We start from the raw sequence: 26,690 nt of genomic DNA, 5'->3' as shown, positions 1-26,690 counted from the left end.
AGACCATGACAAGAAGCGCACGGCGGGTGAGACCGGTGTACAGTGTATGCTTAATCTTCCATGGTACCTGATCCCAACTCCAGATCTGATGGCGTTAGCTCTGCTCCTACTTTATATTCTTTCAAAGGACTTTTGAGCTTGATTACTGTTTGTTATATCCATATTTCATCAAATTCAATGAATAAATTAGCGTCGATTTTCTCATGTTCTGTTTTTATTCTTAAAGTCTTGATCAAAAATCTTTTTCGTCTGACTTCCATCATAATGTAAAGTAACATACGATAATATATGTTGAGACTAGGATTGTAAACTGTACTGACATGTCAAATTCCCAGGCATGTATGATGCTGTCACACTTTGTTTGAGGGGAGGATGCAAAAGGACCGGGGCCGTGAAAGTATACTTCAAAATGTGAACATTAATCCATACTAACATGCAAGTAAAATAAAATGAAGCAAAACGTTCTTTTTTTTTTAAATGCCAATGCCTTTACCTTTTTGAGTATAATTAAATACAGATACAGATCAGTAATCATTCCCAAAAGATCCAACTTCAGAATATAGAATGTGAGCAGAGGAAACTCGGACCTCTAAAAACAGAGTAAAGATCAAATTGGATAAATGAATCATGAGTAACAATCTTACACACAGGGAAGCTTTAATGGTCGCCCAACTTTCCGGTTGATTGAACATGACGAGATATACCGAAGTAGCAGATCAACAAAGGTAGGATATCAGATAGCTGTTTTCACGGTTAATGAACTCCTTCCTTATTTCTATGTAGGTAGCTTATATATACCCTACAATCCTTCATGGATATATCTTTCTATACCATTAGTGAGGTTAGTATTTAAAAGAAAACAGGTAATTTAAACATTTTTGTCAGACACATATCTCTAATTGTCATTTAATCATGTGAAAGGGCAAATTATGTAACGATGTAACATGAATGTTTAATTGTCAAAGGGTGTTTACTCTTCAAACGGCAGGTGGATCCAAGATTTCCAATTAATGAGAGGAGGCAATATCTAAAAAAAAAAAAAAAGAAAGAGAGAGACAAAAGATATTTATAATGTTTTAAGTATTATTCTTATTTTTTTTTTCTTAATGAATTAGTAATAAAAATATATTGTGTATGGAAAGGTAACGTGCTGAAATAATTTTGGGCCAATATTCTCTATTTGGATTTTTTTTAGAATGCGAGAACAAAATTAATTTGTTATCGGTGGGAAACATGTAGATGAGACAATTTAAACACAGGTGCTTTTATAATACTCTTATCAGCTCAATTTTTAAAAGATTTCTTTTCGAAAAAAGGCAAAGATACCTATTACACTGATCAGGGAGAGCAGGGTTGAAAGGAAATAAATGGAGATAACGAACAGTATTCAAGCTCAAAAGGCCATTCAAACAAATCAGGGACCGAGCAAACAGGGACCTCTAAAACATTAGAGGTAAGATCAGGTGCCATGGCGGAGGGAGTGTCCCCTGTGAACCGGTCAAACCCTCCGTTGCTTCTTGGTCATCTAATTCAATTTAATACCAAAGAGAAATTTATCAGGGCAATCTCCCTGATCCCCTAAATTGAAAAATATTTCAGCTAAAGCGCCCAGGAGATAAATATTTGAATTAAAGTAACGAAAATTCACAAACATAATGAAATATAATATGAGCGGGTTAGTTTTTTGTTTGTTTGTTTGTATGTTGTTAAACGTCCCTCTCGAGAATTTTTCACTCATATGGAGATGCCACCACTTGCCGGTGGAGAGCTGCAAATTTTGTCCTATACTCGGCTCTTACGGCCATTGAGCAGTGGGGGATCTTTTTCGTGCCAGCACCTACTGCGACACGGGACCTCGGTTTATACGGTCTCATCCGAAGGACCGGTCTCCACGTCCCACAGTGGGATTCGAACCCGCGACGTAAGGATCAACTCCTTACTCCGCGACTCTAGAGCAGACGCTCTAACCACTGCGCCACGCGGGCGACTATGAGTGGGTTAGAGAAGGTGGATATTTTTTGTGCATTTTACAATCAGCAAAAAGTATGCAATATGAGAAGGATATTTCACGAGAGCTACGTCAGTGGAAAATGAAGGGTTTGAGACAAATAATTGTAATTTACATTTCTAATTGAGAAAACATAAAATATTTCTTTCGTTCATAAAGTTAGACTCGAATTGTGCCAGACATTTTGAAAATGTGTGCATAAATTGTATAACATTTTAGGATATTTCGGTTGCTAACGTGCTAATATCAGATTTTACAATTATCAAAACATTGCAGACTCCTTTTTTTGTATCTCACCATTGTAAATCTTTCCATTTTTTTTTAATCACTTAATATGCAATGCTTTACAATTCATGTATCAATATTGAAAAACCTTGAATAAAAAATAAAGTTCTATGTTGTAGACATAATTATTTTACCTTTTTACTTAATAAGCAGGTGTTTCATTCGTTTTTCTTTTCGTGATTTTACAGAATACGTCCTCTTCAAAAAATTTTGAGGCATAAAGGTAACGGCGTAAATAAGAAAGAAAAGCACTTGGAGATTTATCTCTTCCTGCAACCTATGAACTCAGAATTTGTCATTTTCTGTACTATCGTGTTTTAGTCCCGGTTTTATTTGTAGGTATAGATAGACATGACATTAGCATCATTTATTTTTTGGGCGCTGATTGCTGTTTTTGTGTACAATTATTGGTATGCAAAGAATGAATCAGAAGAAGAAACTCAAAGTGTTCTTACCAGTATATACAACTACGTTACAGGTATGAATCTTTTTTTTTCATAAGGTTTTTACTAATGTATACACAGTACCAATAAAATACAACCTAATAGAAAGATAACCCTAATGGAACTTATGTTTCTAGATCTATCTCATACTTCTTTTATGTTTATTTGTAGGGAAAGTTAGGCATGTGGTGGACTACTTTGTTGGGCTGTTTTCTTCAATTGCGTACACCTTATTGGGCATTGCGTTTTGGATTGGCATTTGCGGTTGTGTTTTGGAACATAGGTGGACTATTTTTTGGATGTTTTTTGCCGTTTTGCTGTACTACTACTATATGCAAGAAATTGCAAAAACTGATTTAAAGGGTGGAGAAAATAAAGTGATAAACAGTCATTTCAGCTACATAATAGGTATTAATTCATTTTTTTTTTTTTTTTTTTTTTTTTTTTTTTTTTTTTTTTTTTTGTATTTTGTTAATACCCAGGTTAACACTTTCATCTGCTCTGTTTTTGAGATATGTTTATTTAATAACATGTTCGTTTGTTCATGTTTGCCAATTTCATGTATTAAATATCGATATTCATTTCTCTAAGTAAATTTATTATTTTAATAGTTGGAGCGGGAACTGCAGGTTGCGTTCTTGCTAACAGACTTTCGGAAGATTTAGGATCCTCGATACTAATTGTGGAGGCGGGGGGATCAGAGGATGAACATGAAATGATGCACGTCCCATTTATGTCAAGTGTCTTGCAAGCGACAAAACATGACTGGGATTTCAAGACAGTTCCTCAAAAGTTTACATGCCATAATACGAAAGACAAGGTATCAAATTGGTAAAGCAGTGATACATATGGCATGTATTTGATTTTCAATCATTTTTGTCCAACAAAATAATATGGATGTCTTTAATTTCCCTGTAAAACAGCTTATAAGGATGTTTTTTTCATGCAATATTATGGAATTCAGGATTATATTGAGAACCGTTTACTTGTATAGTGACCCTAACAGATTCTCAATACATGAACCTGTACGCAAAAATACTGTATGCAGGGATATTTTCGCCCCGTTTTAAATTCGCCCATTCACACTTGCAAACAATTTTGCCCCGTTTTAAATTCGCCCAGTCAGAGTTCTGTTCAACAAATCATACTGTGTTCTTTCAATTCATCCCATTTTAATTTCGCCCACCGGTGAGTAGGGCTAAAAGGGTGAAAAATTCCCTGTATATAGTAATTTACGCAAGGTTTTCGTATATTTTATTTATTTACGTTCTCCTAAATGATGTATAAACCTCTATTTGATAGGAATGTGAGCTGTATGTTTAACTCCTTCTGAAAATCGAAACAATGAAAAATATTACGTTGGAAATAATTGTATCTGTTGATTAATTGCTCTTCTTCTGCATATAAAACAAGAAATATGCAATTTAACAAGCACTAGTCACAGATTCTTTTAAATTTTCCTTCTGAATCAGGATCATCGCTAAACTCATACTTTAAGGACCATGTGTAAAGATTCTTTTTTCTGTTGAATGATCAATTAAATGAAATTTGTTGTTAGAAATGCACATGGCCAAGAGGGCGTGTTCTCGGTGGCTCAAGTTCTATAAACAATATGCAATATATAAGAGGTAGTCGACATGACTTCGATAAATGGGCCAGAGAGGGTGCAGATGGATGGAGTTACAAGGATGTTCTTCCGTATTTTATCAAGTCTGAAGACATGCAGATACCAAGCTTGAGATATTCATGTATCTTATTTTATCTTGTTATATTTATTTTCAAAAGAAATTATCTCAATTTAAAGACAGATTTTAAGGTATTTATTAACCTCGATGTTAATTTATTTTTTTCTGAGTCCCTCCCGAAAAAAAATAATAATTTTATGAATCTGTACAGCGTATCATGGAATGGGTGGCCCGTTGACTGTCAGTGAAGGAACAGCCACGAATCTCAGCGACAAGGTATATAGGAGGGCTATGGAAGAAATGGGATACCAGGTTGTGGACTGTAATGGAAAGACACAAATAGGTTACATATTATTATATAATGAGTTTGGAGGTAACATTCTTTTCTTCAAAAGTCTGCTGTCTTTGATTTGTGACGGAAGAGAACCTTTCACACAAATCGACTGCATTATATAGTTATATATGTTGATTAAGTTGTTTCATTTTTAATTTAAACAATATTTTATTACGAATTATCATAAAAGGATTTAATAGCAGGCACTGCCTATGTAAGTCCTCTCCACAGTTTGATTAAGTTGTGGAGGAGGAAACCCTTTTCAGGGAGCAAAGTTACATCGTTAGGTATATTACAAGTAAGAATAGAATAAAAATACCCTAACAGTGTTTTATCTTCATTCCTATATCAAATTTAAATTCGTCTCTTTCTAAACAATAAAAGGCTATTGCATTGGGCAAGAGACTGTGAGAAACGGAGAAAGGTGGAGCACCGCCAAAGCTTTCCTTAGGCCTGCCATGAACCGTCCAAATCTTCACGTGGTAACAAACTCGTATGTTACAAAGGTAAAAAAAATCAAATATCATATTACTACGTTTTAAAACCGTTTTTAAACGATTGAGTAAAAATAAGAGGAGATTCATTTGAATATTTGTGCATTACTTCAGGTATAGTATTATACATTTATTGACTGGCTTCGAGGGCAACATGGGTTTTGTCGGACCCAAGAACCAAACTGTTTGCCTGAGGTCGTTAGGCTGAAGGCAAACAGTTTGGTTCGAGGGGTCGACAAAACGCATTTTGCCCGAGAACACGGTCAATATATGTTTTGTTATACCTCTTATTTATTTATTTAATTTTTTTTGACATACTTGTATGTCGACCACCAACGAATGCAAATGAGATTTAGCTGACTCCGCCCATTATGTGACGTAAGTGGTCCAACATCTCATCGACAGGTCCAATATCTCACTCCGCGGTCAAACATCAATTTTTTTTATGCCCGCTCAGTAAAACATTGGAAATGTCAGACTTTTATTAGTATTGATTTACATAGGAACAAATTTTTAAAGGTATAACAAATAGGTATGTTTTTTTTTTTATTTGATTAGTTCATCGAGGGGATTAAAACTTAATATGATTTTTTAATATTATTATTCCTGCCTCGTTTTGAATTCATTGACTTTTTTTTCAAATACAAACTAGTCTCTACACTTCTGAATTGTCTCGGACTATTTACTAATCTATTCTGCGATTATTTGCGATGGTATTTACTCGTGTACTTAGTAGTGGCAATAGAAAGCCAGTCTCAACTGTTTTCAGACTGACTGTTTTAATAAGCAGACGAATCATTAAGAAAAACTTTGCTTCAGCAAGAAAAGCGAATGTAACTTCGAATTGATTTCTTTTCAAAGCTCAATCAATGTTGCATGCACAACTTTACTTGATGATAAACATAACGGTGAGTTTCATTATCAAAGATTGCCCATGCCCTAAGCGATAGATTGATTGTATGTTGTTTAACGTCCCATTCGGGAATTTTTCACTCATATAGAGACATCACCATATACCAGTGAAGGGCTTCAAATTTACACCTTTACTCGGCACTCGGGGCCATTGAGCAGTGAGTGATCGTCATCGTGCCAGCACCTGCCGTGACACGTGGCCACGGTTTTGAGATCTCATTCGAGGGACCCGCAACTTTCACGTCAACGTGAAAAAATAACAGTTGCTATCCATTTTTTTTTTTTTTGTCGACTTAGGTCAGTCGCGGCCGAGATTCGAAATCACGACCTTCCGATCACGGAGTGAGCGCTCTAACAACTGAGCTACCGCGACGGTATACCCTAACCGAGTACTCCGAAGAACAAAGTCAAGCGAAACAATGAAAATATGTATGTGGAGGGACATTATATCTATCGATATCTAGATAAACATTACGAAATTTCAAAATCTTTCATGTTTCCAGATTTAATATAAAATATTATCGTGAAATGAATTCAAGAGATTTTTGGTTATCAAATAAATTCTCCACTTATAATATTCAGATATTAATAGAAAATAGGAAGGCAGTGGGAATATCGATGGTGAAAAATTATGAAAAATACGAGATAAAAGCAGAAAAAGAAGTCATCATTTCTGCTGGAACCATAAACTCGCCGAAAATTCTGATGTTGTCTGGTATCGGACCTATGGAGAATCTAAAATCAGTTGGGGTAAGAAAATTATTCCTCGATTTTTCAAATTGTTTGCTCCTCATATAGATTCTAATCCAAATTTACAAATTTATAGTCTCTCCAAACAATAAAACCAAGCTTTGTACGAAAATATACATAAGAAATATCAGCCCCTTGAATGTTTTAACATAAATTACTAAATAATAAAAATATAGACCTTATTACTTGATAAAAAAAATCTCATATTAGTGTTCTATGAAATGGCGTAAAGGACTTTGGCAAGATGTGTTTGATAGAAAGATCTATCCCCAACATTTGATTTACTAAGAGGATCTGATATAACCCTGTCTTAATTTTTAACCTCCTTGCCAGTTTCCGCTTCTACTGTATAACAATGACGATCTATATATTCTTATTCTCTTTTCAATCCTTGAATTTCTTTTTAATTTTCCTTGTATCACACGTAGTTAAGTATCAAGTAACCTAGATCTATTGTTGATACTTCTTATATTTAGATCTTAATTCCTCAGTTGTGTATAAGGTTTTTTTATATTGTTACGATTACCTGTTATCATAAAGTTTTTACACCATAACAGGTCCCACTGGTTGCAGATCTGCCTGTTGGGGAAAACTTAGAGGATCACATTAACGTACATATGTCATTCAGAGATAATACAAGTTCAGCATATAGCCATTCAGCCATATCTTTCTTGGATTACGGTTTCTCAAAGTCGGGTAAAATTTTATTTTTTAAACATAATTGCGGTGTTTAAATTAAATTGTAATCTTTAATAGCTCTGGGATACGATTTCGAGGTCCTAGAGAATCCCTTATGAGTAAGTTTTACTGTAACCTACATTTAATATTCCCCAGTTAAAGCATATACTACTCAAAAAATTTAGAATAAGTTTTATTCACTTTCTACAATTTAACAAATTGTATAAAATAAAAAATAGTAGGGCATAATGTCATGAAATAAAGTGTGGATGGATTAATAGAGAGAAAAATCATTCCAAACGCAAACAGTTTAACGACCAACATTTCAAAGACAACGTCAACTTACAAAGTCACACATAGTGAAATGTCACTTCAGTAGCACATGTGTCCTCCATGCGCGTTAATACAGGCTGCACAAAAGCTTACTTATGCTTCGAATACAAACCCTAACGGTAGCCTAGGGGTTGTTAACTATTTTGCAAGGCAGTCCAAAAGCTCGTTGATGGTGGTTGGAGGGATGGACCTTTACACTCGCTTTCCAAGTTCATCACAGATGAATCGATAGGGCTTGTGTCCGGTATATTTAATTTCATTGGATCCTCGTTATTATATTCTACTGGATAACATTCTTTACGTAACCTATCCTTGAGTCGTATTTTGGCTGACTTGTTTTATACCAATTGTTAGGCATTCATTTTATACTGAATTTGACTACGGAATGTTCCGTCTACCTGGTCATACAAAGGGCTCTCGGCGGGTGTGAACGGTCTACAGGGGATGGGGCTCCTGATCCCGCCTCTCAAAATTCTGGAGGTCCGTGTTTGTGCCCTCTTCACAGATTTGTATTGTTTAAATATTTTTGAGATCGATCACTGTTCTTTAAAGTTATTGTCACCCTTTTTCATTACGATTCACTATGGGGTATGGTGTTACGCGCTTGAAGATGCTTTTTTTCTTCTAACGATTGAAAAAAAAGAAGGAACAATTAACTGCAAATTTCGTCAACTTAGCGACGAGATGTAAAATTTTCATCAATAGAATAAAATGGGGTTCTTCTGGTAGAAGGTGTAGCAATCATGCTCCCTAACAAAGGCGTAAGAAAATCTTTTTTCAAGACGCCGATATACAAGAACTCTGCTATCAATGAGGCAAAGATTAAATTGCTTTCATCAGAGAAGCAACCAAGAGTCCTCTGATTGCATATGAGGTGTCGTCTGTACCAGTGGAGACGGAGACGTCGCTTACGTAGGTCGCTTAACAATGCTGATGTCATTTTTTTTTCACTCTGTAAGATGATGTTTAAAAATGACTGAACATGATATAATCCTGGGTAACTTGTTTAGATAACAAACCTAATTAAGCCCCCCCCCCCCCTTATGAAAGGTTGTTTATTTCCCGTGAACAATAAAATCTTTCGAAGATCCAACTTTGTTTTTAAGCAAGGCTGTTATTAGATGTTTAGATAATCTTGATAAGGATACTTACGTACATTGAACGGTATCCACCACTTTGATTAACTTCTATATGTTATCATTGTATCAAAGACTTATATAGAGGTGATTCTAAACTTTTTGAGAAGTATATAATCAAATGTTGAGACAAGACTTTTCAGATATTGTATAATGAGAAACGAGGCATGAACCAAAATATCCCATAAAGAGGTGAATTAAAGTTAATAATTTATATTTCACTTTCATTTATATATAATATATATGTATAACGATAAAAGTAACACATATTTTAGAAGCTCATTCGTCTCTCTTTAACATAATTTCAGTGATGAATTTGTTTTTTTTATTGTGGTTTTTGTCATTTATCTTTTTTGTAGGTCCTTTAAGCAAAACACACATTGAAGCGAATGCATTTCTCAATGATGATGACAACTTGGTTCCATATTTACAACTGTCTTTTTACAGTGTTTCAGGAATTTCTCCTCTGGACGATCGGTTAATTAAAACAATAGAGGTTTGAGTTCAAAGAATTTTGATGATTTTTTCACTTTAAAAGTTGAAACTTTTTCAAATCAACTACAGATTTGAAAGAAAATGGGATAAAGCCATAATATTTCTATTTATCGCAATCATACTTCGCTGATTTTTTATATATATATATATATTTATTTATTAATTTATTTTTAGATTTATTCTTATATTTATTTATTTATTTATTTATTCAGGAATTTGAGTCCTAGGGTTTTTTTTTTAATTCTTTTTCTCTCGTGGGTTCAATATAAATTGACAGATTTAAAAAAAAATAGTGTATGATTACTTATATCTTGTGATTACGATTGTTGGGCAGTCAGACAATACATATTGATTTAAAGTGGTTACCAAGACCGTCAAAATAAGTGGTGTTCCTGCACTTTTATTTGGATAAAAAAATAAGGATATGTTAACTTCGACAAATTTAGCAAAATAATACAGTGATTGAATGCAGACTTCATGTACCTTATCTCCATTGTAGACCCATAATTTAATTGAAATTATTCTTTATGATGTACTGTGAAATTTTCGAGGGGGCTTAATTATCGTTGTGTTTGAGGCATGGACAGACCCACAAATTTATGACCCTCACGAAGTGTAAAATTCCATGAGCATTACTACTAAACATTCTCCATCCACAAAATCAAATCCCCACAAACCAATATTTTTTGCTCAAGCCCCGAAAATTTGACCCCACGAAAATATATGATTTTACAGTAACAAGGTCAAGAAGCAACTTTTCGTACAGGTAGAAATTGAACAGTCCCAATTAAAATTCTGCACATGTTCCAGATCTTTTTTTTTTTTTTTTTTTTTTTTTTTTTTTTTTTTGGCAAAAATATTCATTTATTGATAGGGCTCTGACCTAGTACCCTGTTTGCAGGCAGTCAGACCGAAGGTAAATAGTGTGGTTCGATCAGACAATTCAGTGCGAAAACAATTGCCCGCTACCGCATGAAAGACATCAGTCATGTTCGACCTCACAATAGATTGTATTTGCAAACGAGCTATGTATACATGTATTGGTGATAGAATTTGCAAAATGTTGTCTTAACATGATATTTGTGATATCCTTTTATCATAAACTTATTTGTTAGAAGTCTGCCTCGTTTTAGAAATTGATCAAGCGTAGAACATTTTCCTGTGTACCGAATCAACTAGGATACATAAACCCAAAATACAGATGAAAATGGTATATTCTTGCATGAATAAGGGAAGTGTAGGACGGGGAAGCTGGGATAATTTTGTTTATGATAAATCTCACTTGTTAGTTTATAATCATTGTTTTTTTCTTAATCTATTAGGTAATTGAAATAATAGGTCAATAATCAAATGTTTTGTTGTCTTAACTTACTTTTGCTAAATACTTATATGAATTAATACATGAGCTTGAAAAAGTACTTAATGAGAACTTGTTTTGAAATTAAATGGAAAATTATCTTTGGAAAAATATTAGAATGAAAAACCAACAGTACATAGGTTTTGTTAATAAGAAACTCAAGCATCATTTTTAATATCAACTTCGGAGTACGTCCGTGTACAATCAGAATTTTTTAAACAAAATTAATTTTGCAAATGACCAATGAAATTAAATTTATTGTCCAAATAACTTCTGCATTAACAAGAATACACTTTTCATATTTGGTGTTGTGTTTTTTCTTCAAATAGTCAAAAATTATATTTTCGTAATGATTTTCATAAATTACATTCCGTCCGTTTAGAACAATTTCGGATTAAAGACATGTGTATTGTACTTTAAAACAGGGTCACAACAACAAACCACATAGCTCATTTCTGGTACAGTGTATACTCCTTCATCCTAAAAGTAGAGGGAAGATTCAACTTCAAAGTAGTGATCCGTTTGATTCGCCCCGTATAGACCCCAATTATTTAGATCATCCTTCTGATATGAAAATGCTGATAAAAGGTAGATTTTGACACTTTATTATACTAATTAATACATAGTACAAATAATCAAACACAGCTTCTGTTCTAAATGTTCTTTGTGGCTGTGTTTTAGCTTAAATATTTGATGCTATCAGCAGTTTGCAAATTTGTTTTGTTCTGAATACTATTTTGCGTCTTTATATACCTCTTTACTCATATGCAAAAAACTCCATATGTTTATAACAACTCATGTGGGACTTTCTTGCTGTAACTAACATATGTTTCTAACAACTCATGTGGGACTTTCTTGCTGTAACTAACATATGTTTCTAACAACTCATGTGGGACTTTCTTGCTGTAACTAACATACATTTACTCCTGTAAACATATTTACACCTAGTCAGGTACCGGTGCAGATCTCTTCAATACTCATTTTTAAATGGAAATATTGTGTGATGAATGGTTTAACATTGTTTTTAATGAGAAATATGTTTTAAGGTGTCTAAGGATTAAAAAAAAACAGTCTCTCTTTTCATTTTTTTTTTTCATTTTTTTAACTAGTGTTCATCATTTTTTATCTACTAGAATATCATCCAGAAGCCAAATTGTGGTTTTATTTCAAATTCACGATCAATCAAGATCCAGATTGATAATCCAATGTTTTTTAAAGATCATTGCTCCCCAACGAACAATAATGATTCTAAAGTACCTTATATTATTATTGTAGGAATAAAACAACTATTAAAATTAGCAAATACAACAGCATTTAGATCCGTTGGCGCATCACCATTGGATCCTTATGATGAAAATTATTTCCTTTACTGTAAATATTTTCCATACGAATCAGATGATTACTGGAGATGTAGATTGGCGCTCAACTTTTTACCTACGTATCACGCTACCTCCACGTGTAGAATGGGAGCAGCTTACGATAAAACAGCTGTTGTTGATCCACAACTAAGGTGTGTGATTTAAAAGAATTCTTTTGAGAAGATCCCATGATGGATTCAAATATAAGTTAATACAATAATAGTAGATATTCTGTGCAAAAAAATTATTTTATTGATCTAAAGAATTTTTATTTATCCTGAAACCACCGCGTACAAAGCCGAAATAAAGGTAACCTAATAAACCAAAGCTATATTTGGTCAATGCCGATATATAGCTTCGTGAACTCCGACGTCCTTAAAAGCATTGTGATGTCAGATGGTGTCGTTGTTTAAACTGCTGAAATATGCCCAAATTTTTGAAAATACGTTGTTTTGTAGTTCAAATGCAAAACAATGTTGTAGGATAAACAAAATACATAATAATGGTATCGAAATACAAGCAATATTTGAACTCGGGTCGAAAACGTGACAGTAAAAACTATAAGCCGTCACGGTAACTCAGTTGGCAGAGCGCTCGCTCCGTAATCGGAAGGTCGTGTGTTCGAATCACGGCCGCGACTGACCTTAAAATAGGTAACAACTGTTCATTCGCCAAGCGCTCGGCACTTTGAAGTGAAAGTTTCGGGTCCTTCGGATGAGATCTTAAAAATCGAGGCCCCGTGCCACGGTATGCGTTGTCACGATAAAGAACCCTCACTGCTCAATGGCCCTAAGTGCCGAGTAAAGGACTAAATTTGAAGCCTTTCACTGGTTCATGGTGAAGTCTCTATATGAGTGAAAAATTCTCGAACAGGACTAACAACATAAACCCAATCAATCAATGGTAAAACTGTACTTAAAACAATGCACAAGCGTACCTTGATCAAAAGCATCAAGACTCAAAACTATTAAATTCAACACTACAATCTTTAAGAACGCTGTGATGGAGCCGCCTGAGACTGACAATATATTTCTGGCTCAATCGACTCAGCCGGTTTGATGTGTGTGTAATACCGGCTCAGAATCAAGTGTGTCGCTGGCCATCGCCGGTTTATCCAGGCACGCCGGATCGGCAGAATCAAGTATGCCACTGGTATTTCCAACCTGTTAAAATGCATCTTCACGTCATGTATTTGTTTTTTGTGGTAAAGAAAATATGTATTTAGTCGTCACGTTATTTACCCCGACTCAAGTCCGGTGTACGGAAATTTACATCCCGCTTGCTTACCAATCAAATCCCGTGTTACAAGCTAGATGGGAAGTGATACTATGTAGTGTTGTGTAGTATTGTGGAATATTTCTATAAGTGTTGGAAAACCCTCAAATCAATTATATTGCAGGAAATCAAATTATAAGTCAACATTTGAATTAAAAATCTTTGGGAGTGAATAGCACATATTGTAACGTTTCTGGGTTTGAGGATTCTGTTGTTCTGCATGAACAATTAAAGGGATAAATCAATTAAATTATTTAAACCTCTCAATCAAGGATTTTAATTAACAATATTTACAATGTCCAATTCTGTCCTTGAGCGCTTGCGCTTCCTAGCTAAGCAAACAAAAATATTTACCAATTTGCAGAAAAACACAACAAAGTCTAAAAAGCCTTATACAGGCATATAAGACTTGATAAGCATGTTCATGTTCTTCGCCTTAGCTGAAAACCAACTGACTTCTCTCGACTTCATTCTGCAACTGACTAAGATCTTTACTATCGCTACTTATATACCCTATTATTACGTGATCTCTGAGGATCGAAAGGGTAAACTAAACAGGAAATACTTATCATTAAGCTTCCAGAGGACAGGACGGGATTATTGATTTTGATTCCGAAATTCGTTTCAATATTACACCCAAAGGAGAAGTTTTGCTATAGGAAAAAACAGACCAAAAAAGTTATTTTATGTTCTAAACTTTATAGGAAAAAAAAGATTGATAATCATTTTAAGCACAGAAAAATCCGTTAATGATTAAATAATGAATATCGCTCCAAAAATTCAGGTGTACGTTATTATGTTTAATATAATCTTTGTAATGTGAATTAATTTTTTTAATATATATATATAATATCATAACCCTGCTGAGTTTTCTTTTCAATAAATCTTTCACAATATGGCATTCTAATGGATGTTTTTCATAAGTATAAGAGATAAAAAATGTTTTTAAAATCAAATATTAATACTTCTGCCATTTTCTAAGCAATTTTTGAACATTTACAGAGTAAGGGGTGTGAACAATCTGAGGATAGTCGACGCTTCCGTCATGCGCCATGTTATTTCAGGAAATACAAATGCTCCAACGATCATGATTGCAGAAAAAGCCGCAGACATGATTCGAGGAATTGACAGTGTGCAACAAATTCGGGAAAGACTGCAGAATTATAGAAAATTATTGAGAGAGATGAAAAAAGAATGAGTCTTCTAAAAATCAAGGCTCTAGTTGTTATTGGAGTTATCGATATATCAATGAAGAGCAATTGCTTTTGTAAATGACGATATCTCCGTTCGGGATATATCTTGACTTTTTAGTCTCGGGAATGAAAAACACAAGTAGACAACGATCCGTAAGATAACACTGATGTGCACATAATTTGATAAAGAGTCTATATTACAAATAAACAGTTTCACCCTAAATAACAATTGAAACGATTTTATGATAAATAACATTGCTATGTCACAGTCATAATGCATTTTAAATTTTAAATAAAATTCTTGAAAAATATTTTTATAAATCTTCTACTTTTTTTTTTTTTACAAAAAATTAATGAAAAGCATAATTTTATTGGGGGGGGGGGGTATTTGAGAAAAAATAATATTCTTACTATTTTTCTTCTAATTGTTTCACCATGAATACAATGTAAATAAAGTTAAGAATTAATTCTAATATACATTTTATTAAGGAAAACTCTCTCAGGAGTGCACTGCGTGGTCTTCAAGTAATACTCAAAATCAAATAATCTTTTCATTCATCATTTCAGGGTTACAGCCCAAGGCTATTCTACGTCCGATTCCATTTTCAGCATGCATTGGAATGAACATAAAATCATTAAAAGTGTTTCTGTTATTCGTATATAAAATGGACAGAGAAATAAATAGACTCTATGTAATTTCAGCGTTAAAAGACGTCTTAATTTTGCTTTTTTCCAAGCATTTATCACTCGTCTTGTTCACGAAAGAAGAATTATTTTCATAGGTAGACTACCGCGTCTTGCAAAATAAAAACAAAAACATTAAATGGATAAAATAAGATTATCTTAATTAACATATTGCAGCGAATGCTTTTGTAAATGCTTTTATCTCCGTGCGAGATATATCTTGACCCCTCTGTCTCTGGATTAAAAAAAAAAAAAACAAAATTAAACAACGTTCCATATGACAAGTGCAAAACCTTTGCCCTCTTTCGATATAACCTTAAACAGTTATACATACACCTATCAGGACATATTACTTTTGAGCAGTTTTTGGGTTTGTATTTCTTAACAGGTTATTTTTTACAAACATTAGTTCTAACACGGTACAAAGAAGAAAAAGCACAAACTTGTTTGCGTGCAAATTAGAAGATTCATTTCTGTTTAACAATGAAAATATGAACAGAGATCCATTTTAAACTTTGCTAAAAAAAAAAAAATACATACTTTCATTTATTACAATTTTCTTTTGTTTGTTTTGCTGATTTTTTTAAGATTGAAAGTCTTGAAAAATTATTATTTTAAGAATGAAAGTCTTGAATTATTATTATTTTGGTTTTTGCGGTTATACTTTTTCAATAAAATCGGTTTTAAAATACTTAAAAGAGGGTTGGGGCTCTCGTAAAGTTATGACAGATTTTTCACTTACGATTTCCTTAAACCCAGGCCTGGAGTATAAAAGGAAATGGGAGGAGCTTAAATTTGAAAATCACATATTATCCTACATGTTCAGCTGAGCAGAGATGTTTTGAAACGTAATCACATCTTAATATGTTGTACTGGCTCAAAAATTGGCACAGTAGTACATTTCCTTTTCAGTTATTCCAGTATGTAAAAATATTCATTAATTGATTATTTTATATGCCAAAATATACATCAAAACATCTGAAGTGAACAGATTTCAAATTTACCTCTGCTCTATATATGGCAAGTTGACCCCTGGTCATATTGAATTGTAATGAACAAAGCAGAAATGTAAATAAACAGAGCCATGTGGATTCATAAACAAGTTTATTAGCCACTTACTGCATTGACATTCCTTGCTGAATTGAATAAATCCATATACACAATCAATATTCAAAACAAAAATATTATATTTGTCATACTTATTATTGAAAATAAAGGTTTTAATGCACATTAGTTGCATAATATTTAGAGTATTATAACCACTTGTGTCCCATGTATGGCCTTCCTGAAGGATTAGGATATAAATTCCTAACTAAAGATAATACACATTCAGGCATTATTTCTCTGAGTGTCTACACTATATTCTCACAGTCACCTTGATTAAGTTTTTCAGCCTTCTTAGCAATGTATCGCGGATGATTCCACGCATATCTTCTTGACATCATTGTCCAGAATTTCTTGTGTTTGGTTTTCCTGATTGCGGAGTTCCTAACATGAGGTGGTGAACCGTTTCCAAGCCAACTCTGTCTGTTTGTAGTTACACATGGATGACAAAAACAATACATGCATTCCTGGTCATTCACCTGTGGTGTTTCATCATCATCTCCATGTCCAGAATTACCACCCGCTGGTTGCTGCTCCTCATTCTGGCCAGGATTTTCACTTGTGTTGCAGACTATTATCTCCTGGTTTACAGCAGGTCTTATCTCTTCATCGGTATTTCCCTCTGACCAGTTATTAAAAACAACACAAGAATCAAAATCCCATTCACTGTGTGAAAACAAAGCTTGGACAGAATTGAGTTCAACTTCTGTAAGATTCAAACAAACTTGTCTCCTTGTTTCAGACATAACAAAAAAATAGCAAAAACACGATAACTCCTTCACTGATATGGCTTCCAATGGAATGGTCAAAACAAAGAAAATTGATTGACCACTGAAAAATCTTCCCGCCAAACTTCACAGCATGTACTGTGGAAGAGTTGACTAAGTCAAGGGTATGATAGCATCAAAATGTAGTGCATAATGCTGTCCATAAAGTTTTTTTTTTTTAAATGATTTTTAAATATTTTAATTTTTTTGTACTGCTGTTCGATTTTTATTAAAATGTAATGTTCAAATTGTTAATAACATTGTCTAAATCATGTAATATACCCCCTTACATTACCCTCTATCTAATGAAGTAAACATGTCTATGGTCAGAGATGCAGAGTAATATAAAGGAGGCCACAATTTTGTTTTACCAAGTTGCACATTCTCATAGTTATATAATTAGTAAGTTATAAAAATAAAAGGGCACAAGGCAAAATTAAAGAAAACATTATAAGAAAATTAAATAAGAAACAAATATGATAGCATATGATAATGAGTTCTTAATACAGAAATCATTCTGACTACCCTATGGCACCCCCACTGACCATAGTAGGGCTGGTACCACCTGCTGACTTGACACACAATTTACTTACATATTCACAAAATCTGTTATTACATGATAAAGAAGTAAGTAAAGATGGATGAACAAGTACCAAAGAGAATACGAGATGAGAATAGAGAACAACAAGGGAGAAAGAAACGAAGATCTGATGCTGGAGAAGAAATGAAAGTGCGGAATGAAAGGCGCAAAGTACAAGAAAAACCACTTGTTACTGGATGTATTAGATTTTATGTTAAATCTGAAGAAGAAAAGGTTACTGTTTACAACAAAATGGACAAAATCAAACTTTGTTTGGCCGAAAAAGTGTCATCTGTAACAAATGAGCAGTTACTGAACAGTGTGTTTGACTTTTTCATCCAAATGCATGGATTAATAGATAATGCACCTCAAGAGGAAAAACTGAACTTTCAGCCTTATTTACCATGTGACCAAAAACAACAGATGAGGATATGTTTTTAACATCTTATTCCGCAATGAGAAACATTTGCTCTGGAATTCAACATCATGGCCAAACTTGTCAGGAGTTTTTGGATATAAAGAAATTGCAAAGGTTTGGTCATACTGCTAAGGTGACATTTGCCTGCAAGGAAAACCACTTGATTTCGTCAGATTCATCACAACATTTGCCAGGTGGAATGTTTCTCGTAAATTTGAGAATGGTGCATTCTGTCTATGCAACAGGATTACGCTACAGTCAATACAAGAGACTGTGTGATGCTGGAAATATAGGGGTTATACCAGAGAGTGCATTTGAAAGCCAACATGATCTATACTGTTCTGTTACTAGAGATATGGCTGAGGTATCAGTAACTGAGGCAATCAATGAAGAAGTAGCAACAGAAATTCTAAAATCAGAAGAAAATGAAACCCAGTATAATGGAATAAATATCATGACAGATGCCCGCCATGGTTGGAGAAGAAATGCAGCCCAATCAGATGTTGTTGCATTAGGCCAAACACACCATCGAGTTGTTGGATTGGAGGTTGTAACAAGACAAGTCAGAGACATGAAATGAAAGGAGTTGAACTTCTTTACAACCATTTTGATGAGAAGGATGTTTCTGTCAACCTTTATGGTCATGACAGAAATGCAAGTGTTAACAAATATTTGTCCGAGAATAAGCCTTCCGTAACAAATGCAAATGATACATGGCACGCAAGCAAGAATGTCAGCAAGGAAATGAAGAAAATTGCAAATGGTCCACTGAAATACAGAGGCATCACTTGGCATCCGGATCTTTCAGATAAAGTTGCATCTATTAAAACACATACTTATTATGCCATGAAAAACTGCCAAGGATCATCAAAGAAACTCCGAGAATTTCTGGACAACATAGTTGAACATTATAAAAATAATCATGAAAATTGTTCCACAGAGTCAAGATGTAAATGTGATCCCAACTATGAACCATCCAAACACATTCTTAAGGATTCAGATGCAGAGAGAATTTTGAGAAATGAAATAAGAAAACTTCAAATTTACAAAACACCAGATGATTATGTCAACTGTTTGACACTCATTATGTTGAATCCTTTAATAATGCTCTTCTTATTTATCACGATAAACGGATTAAATTTGGTGATGAGGAATACAAACGCAGATCTCATATGGCTGTTCTAGACTGGAATGAGAATGTTGATCGCGAGTATACTTCAATAAGTAATTATGAGGATGCTAGACGACCAAGAGCAAGATCTGGACATAAAAACCTTGTGCCTAAAACAAATAAATTTACACTTATCTTGTGGGATAAAATTATTAGTGCATTCTACAAAAAGTGACATTCTGTTTGTGTTGTAACAGTGAAAACTTATTCAAAAGGGTATAATCAATTGTTACAAATACTAGTAATTTTGTTGACATCATATTAAAAAAATACTTTATCAGATGGTAGCTTTTTTAAATTTGTAATTTTGTATGAGTCATTTATCAGAAAGTCTTTTCACTACTATATTTAATTATTTGAAAGCTATTAAATAAAACATATGTTAACCTTCACACAGTCTTAAACTGGTAAATTGTAGAAAGCAATGGTCAACAGATTATAAGATTAGCCATGTGCTTATCAGCTGATAAGGGAAAGTGATGCTAAATATAACCAGCTGCTCTGTGTTATCTTGATAAGCTCCTCCTATAGAAAATGCGGTAGTAACTACCGCTGCCTGGGGTTTAAGAATTTTTGTAAAAACGATTTTTATCATAAGTTTTCATTTAAGATAAAAACATGTCATAAGATTTTTTGTGAAAAGATCCACTGGATATTAAGCTGTCCTAGAGGATACAAAAGAAACATATAAAAAGGAGGGCGGAGAACAAACACAAAAACAAAAAAAGGAATTCTCCTTTAATTCAATTATTTACATATGCCACATACAATAGAAGTGTTAATTTCTCAAACATTCGAATATTTCGAGGTTTCTCACAACTCTCTTCGAAATATCCAATTTCGGCTGAAAACGAAATGAAAGTTCCTCATCCTTTAATACGATTTATGCATTCTTTGTTCATCATCCTTAAGAAAATAGAACAAAAAGAAACAATATTTCATTTAATTTGGTTCTGTATATGTAGTAGGAGTACCTGATGATCATACGCAATAAAGTGCAGTTTTGTAATAAGCTATTTCTTTTTACTATTAATTCTTTCCTGATTTGAATTGATATTTCAAGAATATAAAACACTGTACATTATCTGAACTTCACAGTACTTGAATATCTGTTACATGTAATACCTTATTAAATATTAACTTATATTAACCTTTTTTTTTCTTTTTTTTTTCTTTTTTTTTGCCATCATCTTACCATAACAAAGCATTTATTTTGAATAATATGCAGAATTATGAGTTGGGTTATTGTTATAATTATTCATTATTTCAAAGAAAATATATATATAAAATAACTTTATTTCATACAATATAGGTCTGACTGTCAAAATAAAGAATGAAATGTGATAATACAATTATAATGAATTAAACAGGTGACTGACTCATGGTAATTTTGACATCGGGTGGAGCTTGTTGTTCGGGTAAATATTTTCTTATATTTCAAAGTGTATTTCGTAGACAGATTCGATGTTTAAAGGAAATAACCAACATTTATTTTATACTCGTCCACCTATGCGCTATTGTCTTTCATGGATACTCGTTGAAAAAAAAGTGTGTGAATTGTCGGCATATGTCGCCGTTCAGCTTTCTGGTTGACGAAATCTTACGACGTTTGCCGAAAATCAACAGATCATTTTAAAAAATATATATATATCAGATTGCAGGCTTCACGACCTATAAACACTGACCTGTATTTCCGTGGTAGATCATAATAGTGTGTAGTCGGTCCACTTTTGTGGTCGTCTCCATATGCCATTTTTCAGGTCTGTATATATTTGGCAAAACATATAAAAACTTCTTTAAAGTCATTTAGATGCTTTGATTAGTAGCATTAAAAATAAAATGTAATTGGCGAAATCTGTGTTAATCCTAGACTAGCTTCTTTGTTTACTCAGTGCATGCAGCAATACCATCTTAGACATTTAAGACACGCAAAGGTGTGAATTCAGGGTGTGAAACGTACAGGAAATCACTTCTCGCTTGAACGCTGTTATTCACAGCTGACAAAAGTAGTAATAAGGGATAGAAAATAAAGACTGAGAATTTGAGCATAATTCGTAAAAGACATCAAACAAATTATTATTAAATAAATTTAAAATAATTATGAAAATTGGTGGTGCTTTTTAAAATCGAAAGTAGAAATAAACATCCTTGATTAGGAAAAATGAAAAACAAGGCAGCTGATTTTACATTCAAATACATTAAGTCATCTTCCGTAAATGTACTTATTCAGTGCATGCAGCAATACCACCATAGATATTTAAGGCACGCAAAGGTGTGAATTCAGGGTGTGAAACGTACAGGAAATCACTTCTCGCTTGAACGCTGTTATTCACAGCTGACAAAAGTAGTAATAAGGGATAGAAAATAAAGACTGAGAATTTGAGCATAATTCGTAAAAGACATCAAACAAATTATTATTATTAAATAAATTTAAAATAATTATGAAAATTGGTGGTGCTTTTTAAAATCGAAAGTAGAAATAAACATCCTTGATTAGGAAAAATGAAAAACAAGGCTGCTGATTTTACATTCAAATACATTAAGTCATCTTCCGTAAATGTACTAAAACTTAAAAGTTGGATGAGAAATGAGATTGGAAACACAGAGTATCAAGACTAAAGTCAAATACATTAAATGATGTCGTTCAAACTTCAAAATTGATACCCGCAGGTTCAATGTTTCTAAGCCAGAAAGAAGTTATCAAAGGGAATCAAATCATTTTTTTTTAAATAAATTTTAATAATTTTTGACATGATGGTTTTCACTTGATATATTATTTTCCATAGAAAAACATGGCACTGCTCTTTACATTTTCTCCTAATTTCTACCCCCCCCCCCACTTTGTGAATTTTTTTTCTGTTTACACACATTAATACAAGCAGACAAAAAGTAAATAAACCACCTCAAGACCTTTTAAACTTTAGGCATGCAACAGAAAACATGTCTATTCATTTTTCTTATTGCAGCATCTGCCCCATGTACATGTATAAGCATGCATGTAGGGGAAAAATCATTGAACATTTTCCCTTTATAATAGCAAGGCCACATTAGTCATACTAATAATATTCAGAATCCCCATGTTGTTTATATTTGGTTATGTCATGAGTCCTTGGTGTGAGCCAATGACAAGTAAAATTTTTGCTTGAAAGAGTTTATTTTAATGAAATTTATAATGAAAACAATTGGTGATCGTATAGTGGGCGAAGACCCGGAAGGTTGAATTATTGTTCCTGTATTGATGTCCGAAGATAGATAAACATCCTGGTAAGTGGCATTGTCCTTAATCCGGTTAACGTGTTTGTTTACTTTTACGGAAATGTCTTACACTTCCATATCCTTCTTGAATTAGAGGTCTATGCACTCTATAATAAGTACATTGTAAACAATTGATGATGTTTATTTTACTAATTAAAATATTTGTCTCAAACCCTATAGGTTTACATTCGTTCCCATGTAATTGGAAATTTCGACAGGAAATTTCTAAATTTGAGCAAGGCAATCATGCATCAAAACACACAGTTATAAGATATAGAGGACGTATAACCCTTCACAAGAACGGAAACACTGAAACACACTTCACATGATTGGTCGCACTGTGTTCATAATGGTCATTCAATGTATAGATGTTTCTTCGCTTTCCTGTTCTTGAAGTTCGAATTTAGATTTAGGGATATATAGTGTAATGACTTGGATAGAAATGTATTTCGGATTGCACACTTATAAAGGTATATATTTAAATATGGATATACACATTTACACTTTCTTCATTCCACAGGGATGTATATGAATTATAGAATATCGTTCTCTTCCATTATTTAAGCATTATTCTTAGTGCCAGATATTCACATATGATGTAAGTTGTTCCATATTGTAAGATATTTCTTTATTGCATGTAATGGATACAATCCCGGAGATTTTGTAGATGACGGAGTGTAATTATCACCACTCCAGGCAGTAGTATCGCCCTTCAAAGTAGAAGCCATCAATGGATCATGTATTCTTGAATTCTGATCCGACTCACATTGTTGTTCCAAACTGTTTATGAACTCCTTCTTCTCTTGGATATACTGTTGTACCAGTTTAACTTCCTGTCCCATGGTTGACACGTCCCTCCAGTCTTTTGCATATATTTCAGTATCATCTATAGAGGCGGGCTCAGAAGGTGGTTTAGACATCGAACTCCCTCTACCCTTAAACTTAACTGACCACTTATTTTTAGTTTCCTGACATCTTTTACTGATTTGTTTACATTTAATAATTATACAAACCAAACAGAAAAGAGCCGAAAATGATGATATATAAAACCAAGGCGATTGCAACCATTCCTCATGGGGCATTGATTTAATCTTAGCTAGTGACAATTCATTGATCAAATTTTGTATAGGAATTTCCTTAATAGGTTTTAATTTTTCTGGTAATGATACAGATTTAATCTCTGGAAAATGATCATTAAAAGGTTTCCACAAATCAATCGAAAATGATAATTTTTTTTTTACAAATTTATCAAACGAGGGTGTGAGATCAATTGTGCTTTCCTTATTATAAAATGGAGGTAAGACCAAAGAGCCATGAAATGCTGTACATTCCTGTTTTAATGATAAAATAGCAACTGATGACTTTGTGCTATGTTGCTGAACTGTTTATTTATATTACATTTAACAATGAAGGATATCATTGATTAGATGATTGGATGAGATTATTAAGCATTTTCCATTTTCCATCATTTAATATGTGATTCTTGGATCATTTTGATTAGGTTCTAGAATTACAGTACATAAACATAGACAATACAATGACAAGACGATCAAATTCCAGTAAGACTGTACAACACAAATTTTTTTTTAAAAATTTAACCAGTGTCAGTAATTAAATGTTTCAGTTTCAATGTTTTATTTTATAATTATTTCTGTTGTGTGTGTTTACGTTTGTGTTGTCATGTGTGAATGTCCACGTGTGAGTATTTATGTTTACTAGGATTGACGTATTTGACCATTTCCGGTTTGACCAGTTCTATTTCTATTAATAACTTTTTACTAACTTTCCCGCGACTAAATGTTTTCCATGCACACTCGGCGCTACACCCTTTACGGGGATAGACATTATATTGTATCAGAGCTGATTAACAAGTGGTGCTTGGTAAATATATTTATTTTATATACATATTTCTTATTATCTTTGTAATTAAAAGTAAAGTCATCAAGTATTTGTAAATGTTTGTTAATTATTATTTTATTTCAGGTTTTTCTTATATATATTACAATAATTAAAATCTTGGTCAAACCTTACTACTGACTTATGTCTTACTGAAGAACCTGGAATCCACCGACATGGTCTACAAAATAATTGTTTTTTTCTTTAATCAAAACTTTATTCGACTTATACTTGAAGTAATTTTCCCATAATCTTAAGAAACTGGACAGCAGCTTCATTTTCATTAGATGTATTCCCATTATACAACTTACGTTCCTGGGACTTTCTTGGTTTTATTTCTGGTTTGCACCTGTGTTTAATGCTTTCATTACATCCCTTATTTGATACATTTACACCTTTTCTCGGTGTTATAGGTGGTTTTACTTTTTTATTGAAGCCTTGTTTTGACATGTGGTTATCATTGACATAATTTACTTCATCAATTTCCATTTCTTGTTCAATTTCTAATTGCTTTGGTGAATCACTAATTTCAGAATTTATATCTACCCTATTTGGCTCCTCCGCGGAGTCAAAATCAGACTGACGACGGCCTATATCAATAGAAGAGTCAGAATCATATTCCATTTCGGTTTGTAACTCTCTGTTATTTACATAAGGTAACGGTGGATTTTCATTATTATTTTGTTTTTCCTTTGCATTTTCATTATCCGCGTTGTTGTTTAAAGCACGTGCGCGTATTCTTCTTCTAAGCTCTTGCAACGGAATATCGTCTTCGTCAGAGGAATTATCGCGTTCAACTCGCTTTTGACTTACCAGTCTCTGTAATGCTGGTTGTTCTTCCTCCTCTTCCGAGCCCTCTTCCTCGGAAACATTTTCCGGGGGAACTACATATTGGGTTTGTCTTAAAACTCTTTCCCCTAAATTTGGTGGTAATTCCCATTCATCTAGTTTAGCATGATGAAGGTGCCTAGCATGTGCTTTAGTGGTGGTACCATTGAGTTGATTCTTAACAATAAAACTTACCAGTCCTGTTTGCTCAATTATGCGATAATATGGCACCCATCGTTTGCCCAACTTACCTGTTCTGCGATGATTTTTCAAATAAACAGGGTCACCAATTTTAAAAGTTTCTTCCTTACTTCCTTTATCTGCTTGTATTTTTTGCTTACGTTTAGCTGCTTTCAAATTTCTATGAACTTGAACAAATGCTTTATGTTGTTGTTGTAATGCAACCTGATGCTGATCTTCCCCATGTACCTTCTTCGCGGTTTGAATATAGTATCTAAAGGTAAAACTACATCTCTGTTATACAAAAGGTAAAATGGAGAAATGGCGGCTAAAGTTTGATTAAGATAAAGATCCCAAGTTTGCGTTTCCTCCTGTACCTTCTTAGCCATAACATCATGAAGAGTTCTGTGAAACCTTTCTACTTTACCATTACCCTGTGGATTGTAATACGAGGTGGTAATATGATGAATATTCAATTCTTTGAGAGTTTCTTCCACTTTTTTATTAACATTGTCCGTGCCATTGTCTGTCAAAAGCTGTAAAGGGCAGCCATAACGGGGAAATATTTCATCCAAAGTTATATGGACTATGTTGTCAGCGACACAAAATGCTTCCGGCCAACCTGAGTAAATATCAATCAATGAGACAATGTACTTGTTTCCGGAAAGAGTGGTTGGATAAGGTCCTGACAAGTCTAGTGCAATTTTAGCAAAAGGATAAGGTGAAATTTCAGTCTCTTGTATTGGAGGATTGACTTTTTCTGGAACTCCTGGTTTGACAGGTTACACATTGTTCAATATAATTATTTAATTCTTTGTATAAATTTGGAATGTAATACTTTTGTCATATCGCATCATAAGTTTTGTCTAATGCCATATGTCCTAAATTGTCGTGATACTGCTTTAGAGTAATTTCTTCTAATTCTTGAGGAACATATAAACGCAGTCTTGGAGATTCGGAATCCCCGTCTGACAAATAATAAAGAAGACCTTCAATCTCTAAAAATTTCTGTTCTTCAAATCGAGTAGCTTTTCCTTTTTCAATTCTTTCTTTTAATTTAACAATATGTTC

At 33.4% G+C, this 26,690-nt stretch overlaps 1 protein-coding gene across 1 annotated transcript; it reads left to right on the top strand.

Moving 5' to 3' along the window:
• The first annotated feature begins 3,069 nt into the window (after positions 1–3,069).
• On the top strand, positions 3,070–14,991 carry LOC133189390 (glucose dehydrogenase [FAD, quinone]-like). Its single transcript, XM_061324771.1, has 11 exons — positions 3,070–3,144; positions 3,348–3,556; positions 4,295–4,484; positions 4,633–4,764; positions 5,140–5,261; positions 6,744–6,911; positions 7,469–7,607; positions 9,418–9,554; positions 11,336–11,498; positions 12,186–12,420; positions 14,546–14,991. The coding sequence occupies exons 2-11, from the start codon at positions 3,452–3,454 to the stop codon at positions 14,739–14,741; spliced, it is 1,587 nt and encodes a 528-aa protein (XP_061180755.1). The 5' UTR covers positions 3,070–3,144; positions 3,348–3,451; the 3' UTR covers positions 14,742–14,991.
• Positions 14,992–26,690: the final 11,699 nt, after the last annotated feature.

The sequence above is a fragment of the Saccostrea echinata genome, unplaced genomic scaffold (assembly GCF_033153115.1).
Source record: "Saccostrea echinata isolate AGI-Se365-2 ecotype Australia unplaced genomic scaffold, CSIRO_AGI_Sech_v1 ptg000018l, whole genome shotgun sequence".
In the NCBI taxonomy this organism is placed as follows: domain Eukaryota; kingdom Metazoa; phylum Mollusca; class Bivalvia; order Ostreida; family Ostreidae; genus Saccostrea; species Saccostrea echinata.
Note: the sequence above shows the minus strand (reverse complement) of the source record. Positions and strands in the feature narration are given on the sequence as shown.

Bases quoted from the DNA above. Each gene is read 5' to 3' on its own strand.
- LOC133189390 (XM_061324771.1), top strand. From the start codon at position 3,452: ATGATGCACGTCCCATTTATGTCAAGTGTCTTGCAAGCGACAAAACAT. The intron at 7,608-9,417 runs GTAAAATTTTAT...TCTTTTTTGTAG, and splicing joins TTACGGTTTCTCAAAGTCGG to GTCCTTTAAGCAAAACACAC. The intron at 11,499-12,185 runs GTAGATTTTGAC...TTATTATTGTAG, and splicing joins TATGAAAATGCTGATAAAAG to GAATAAAACAACTATTAAAA.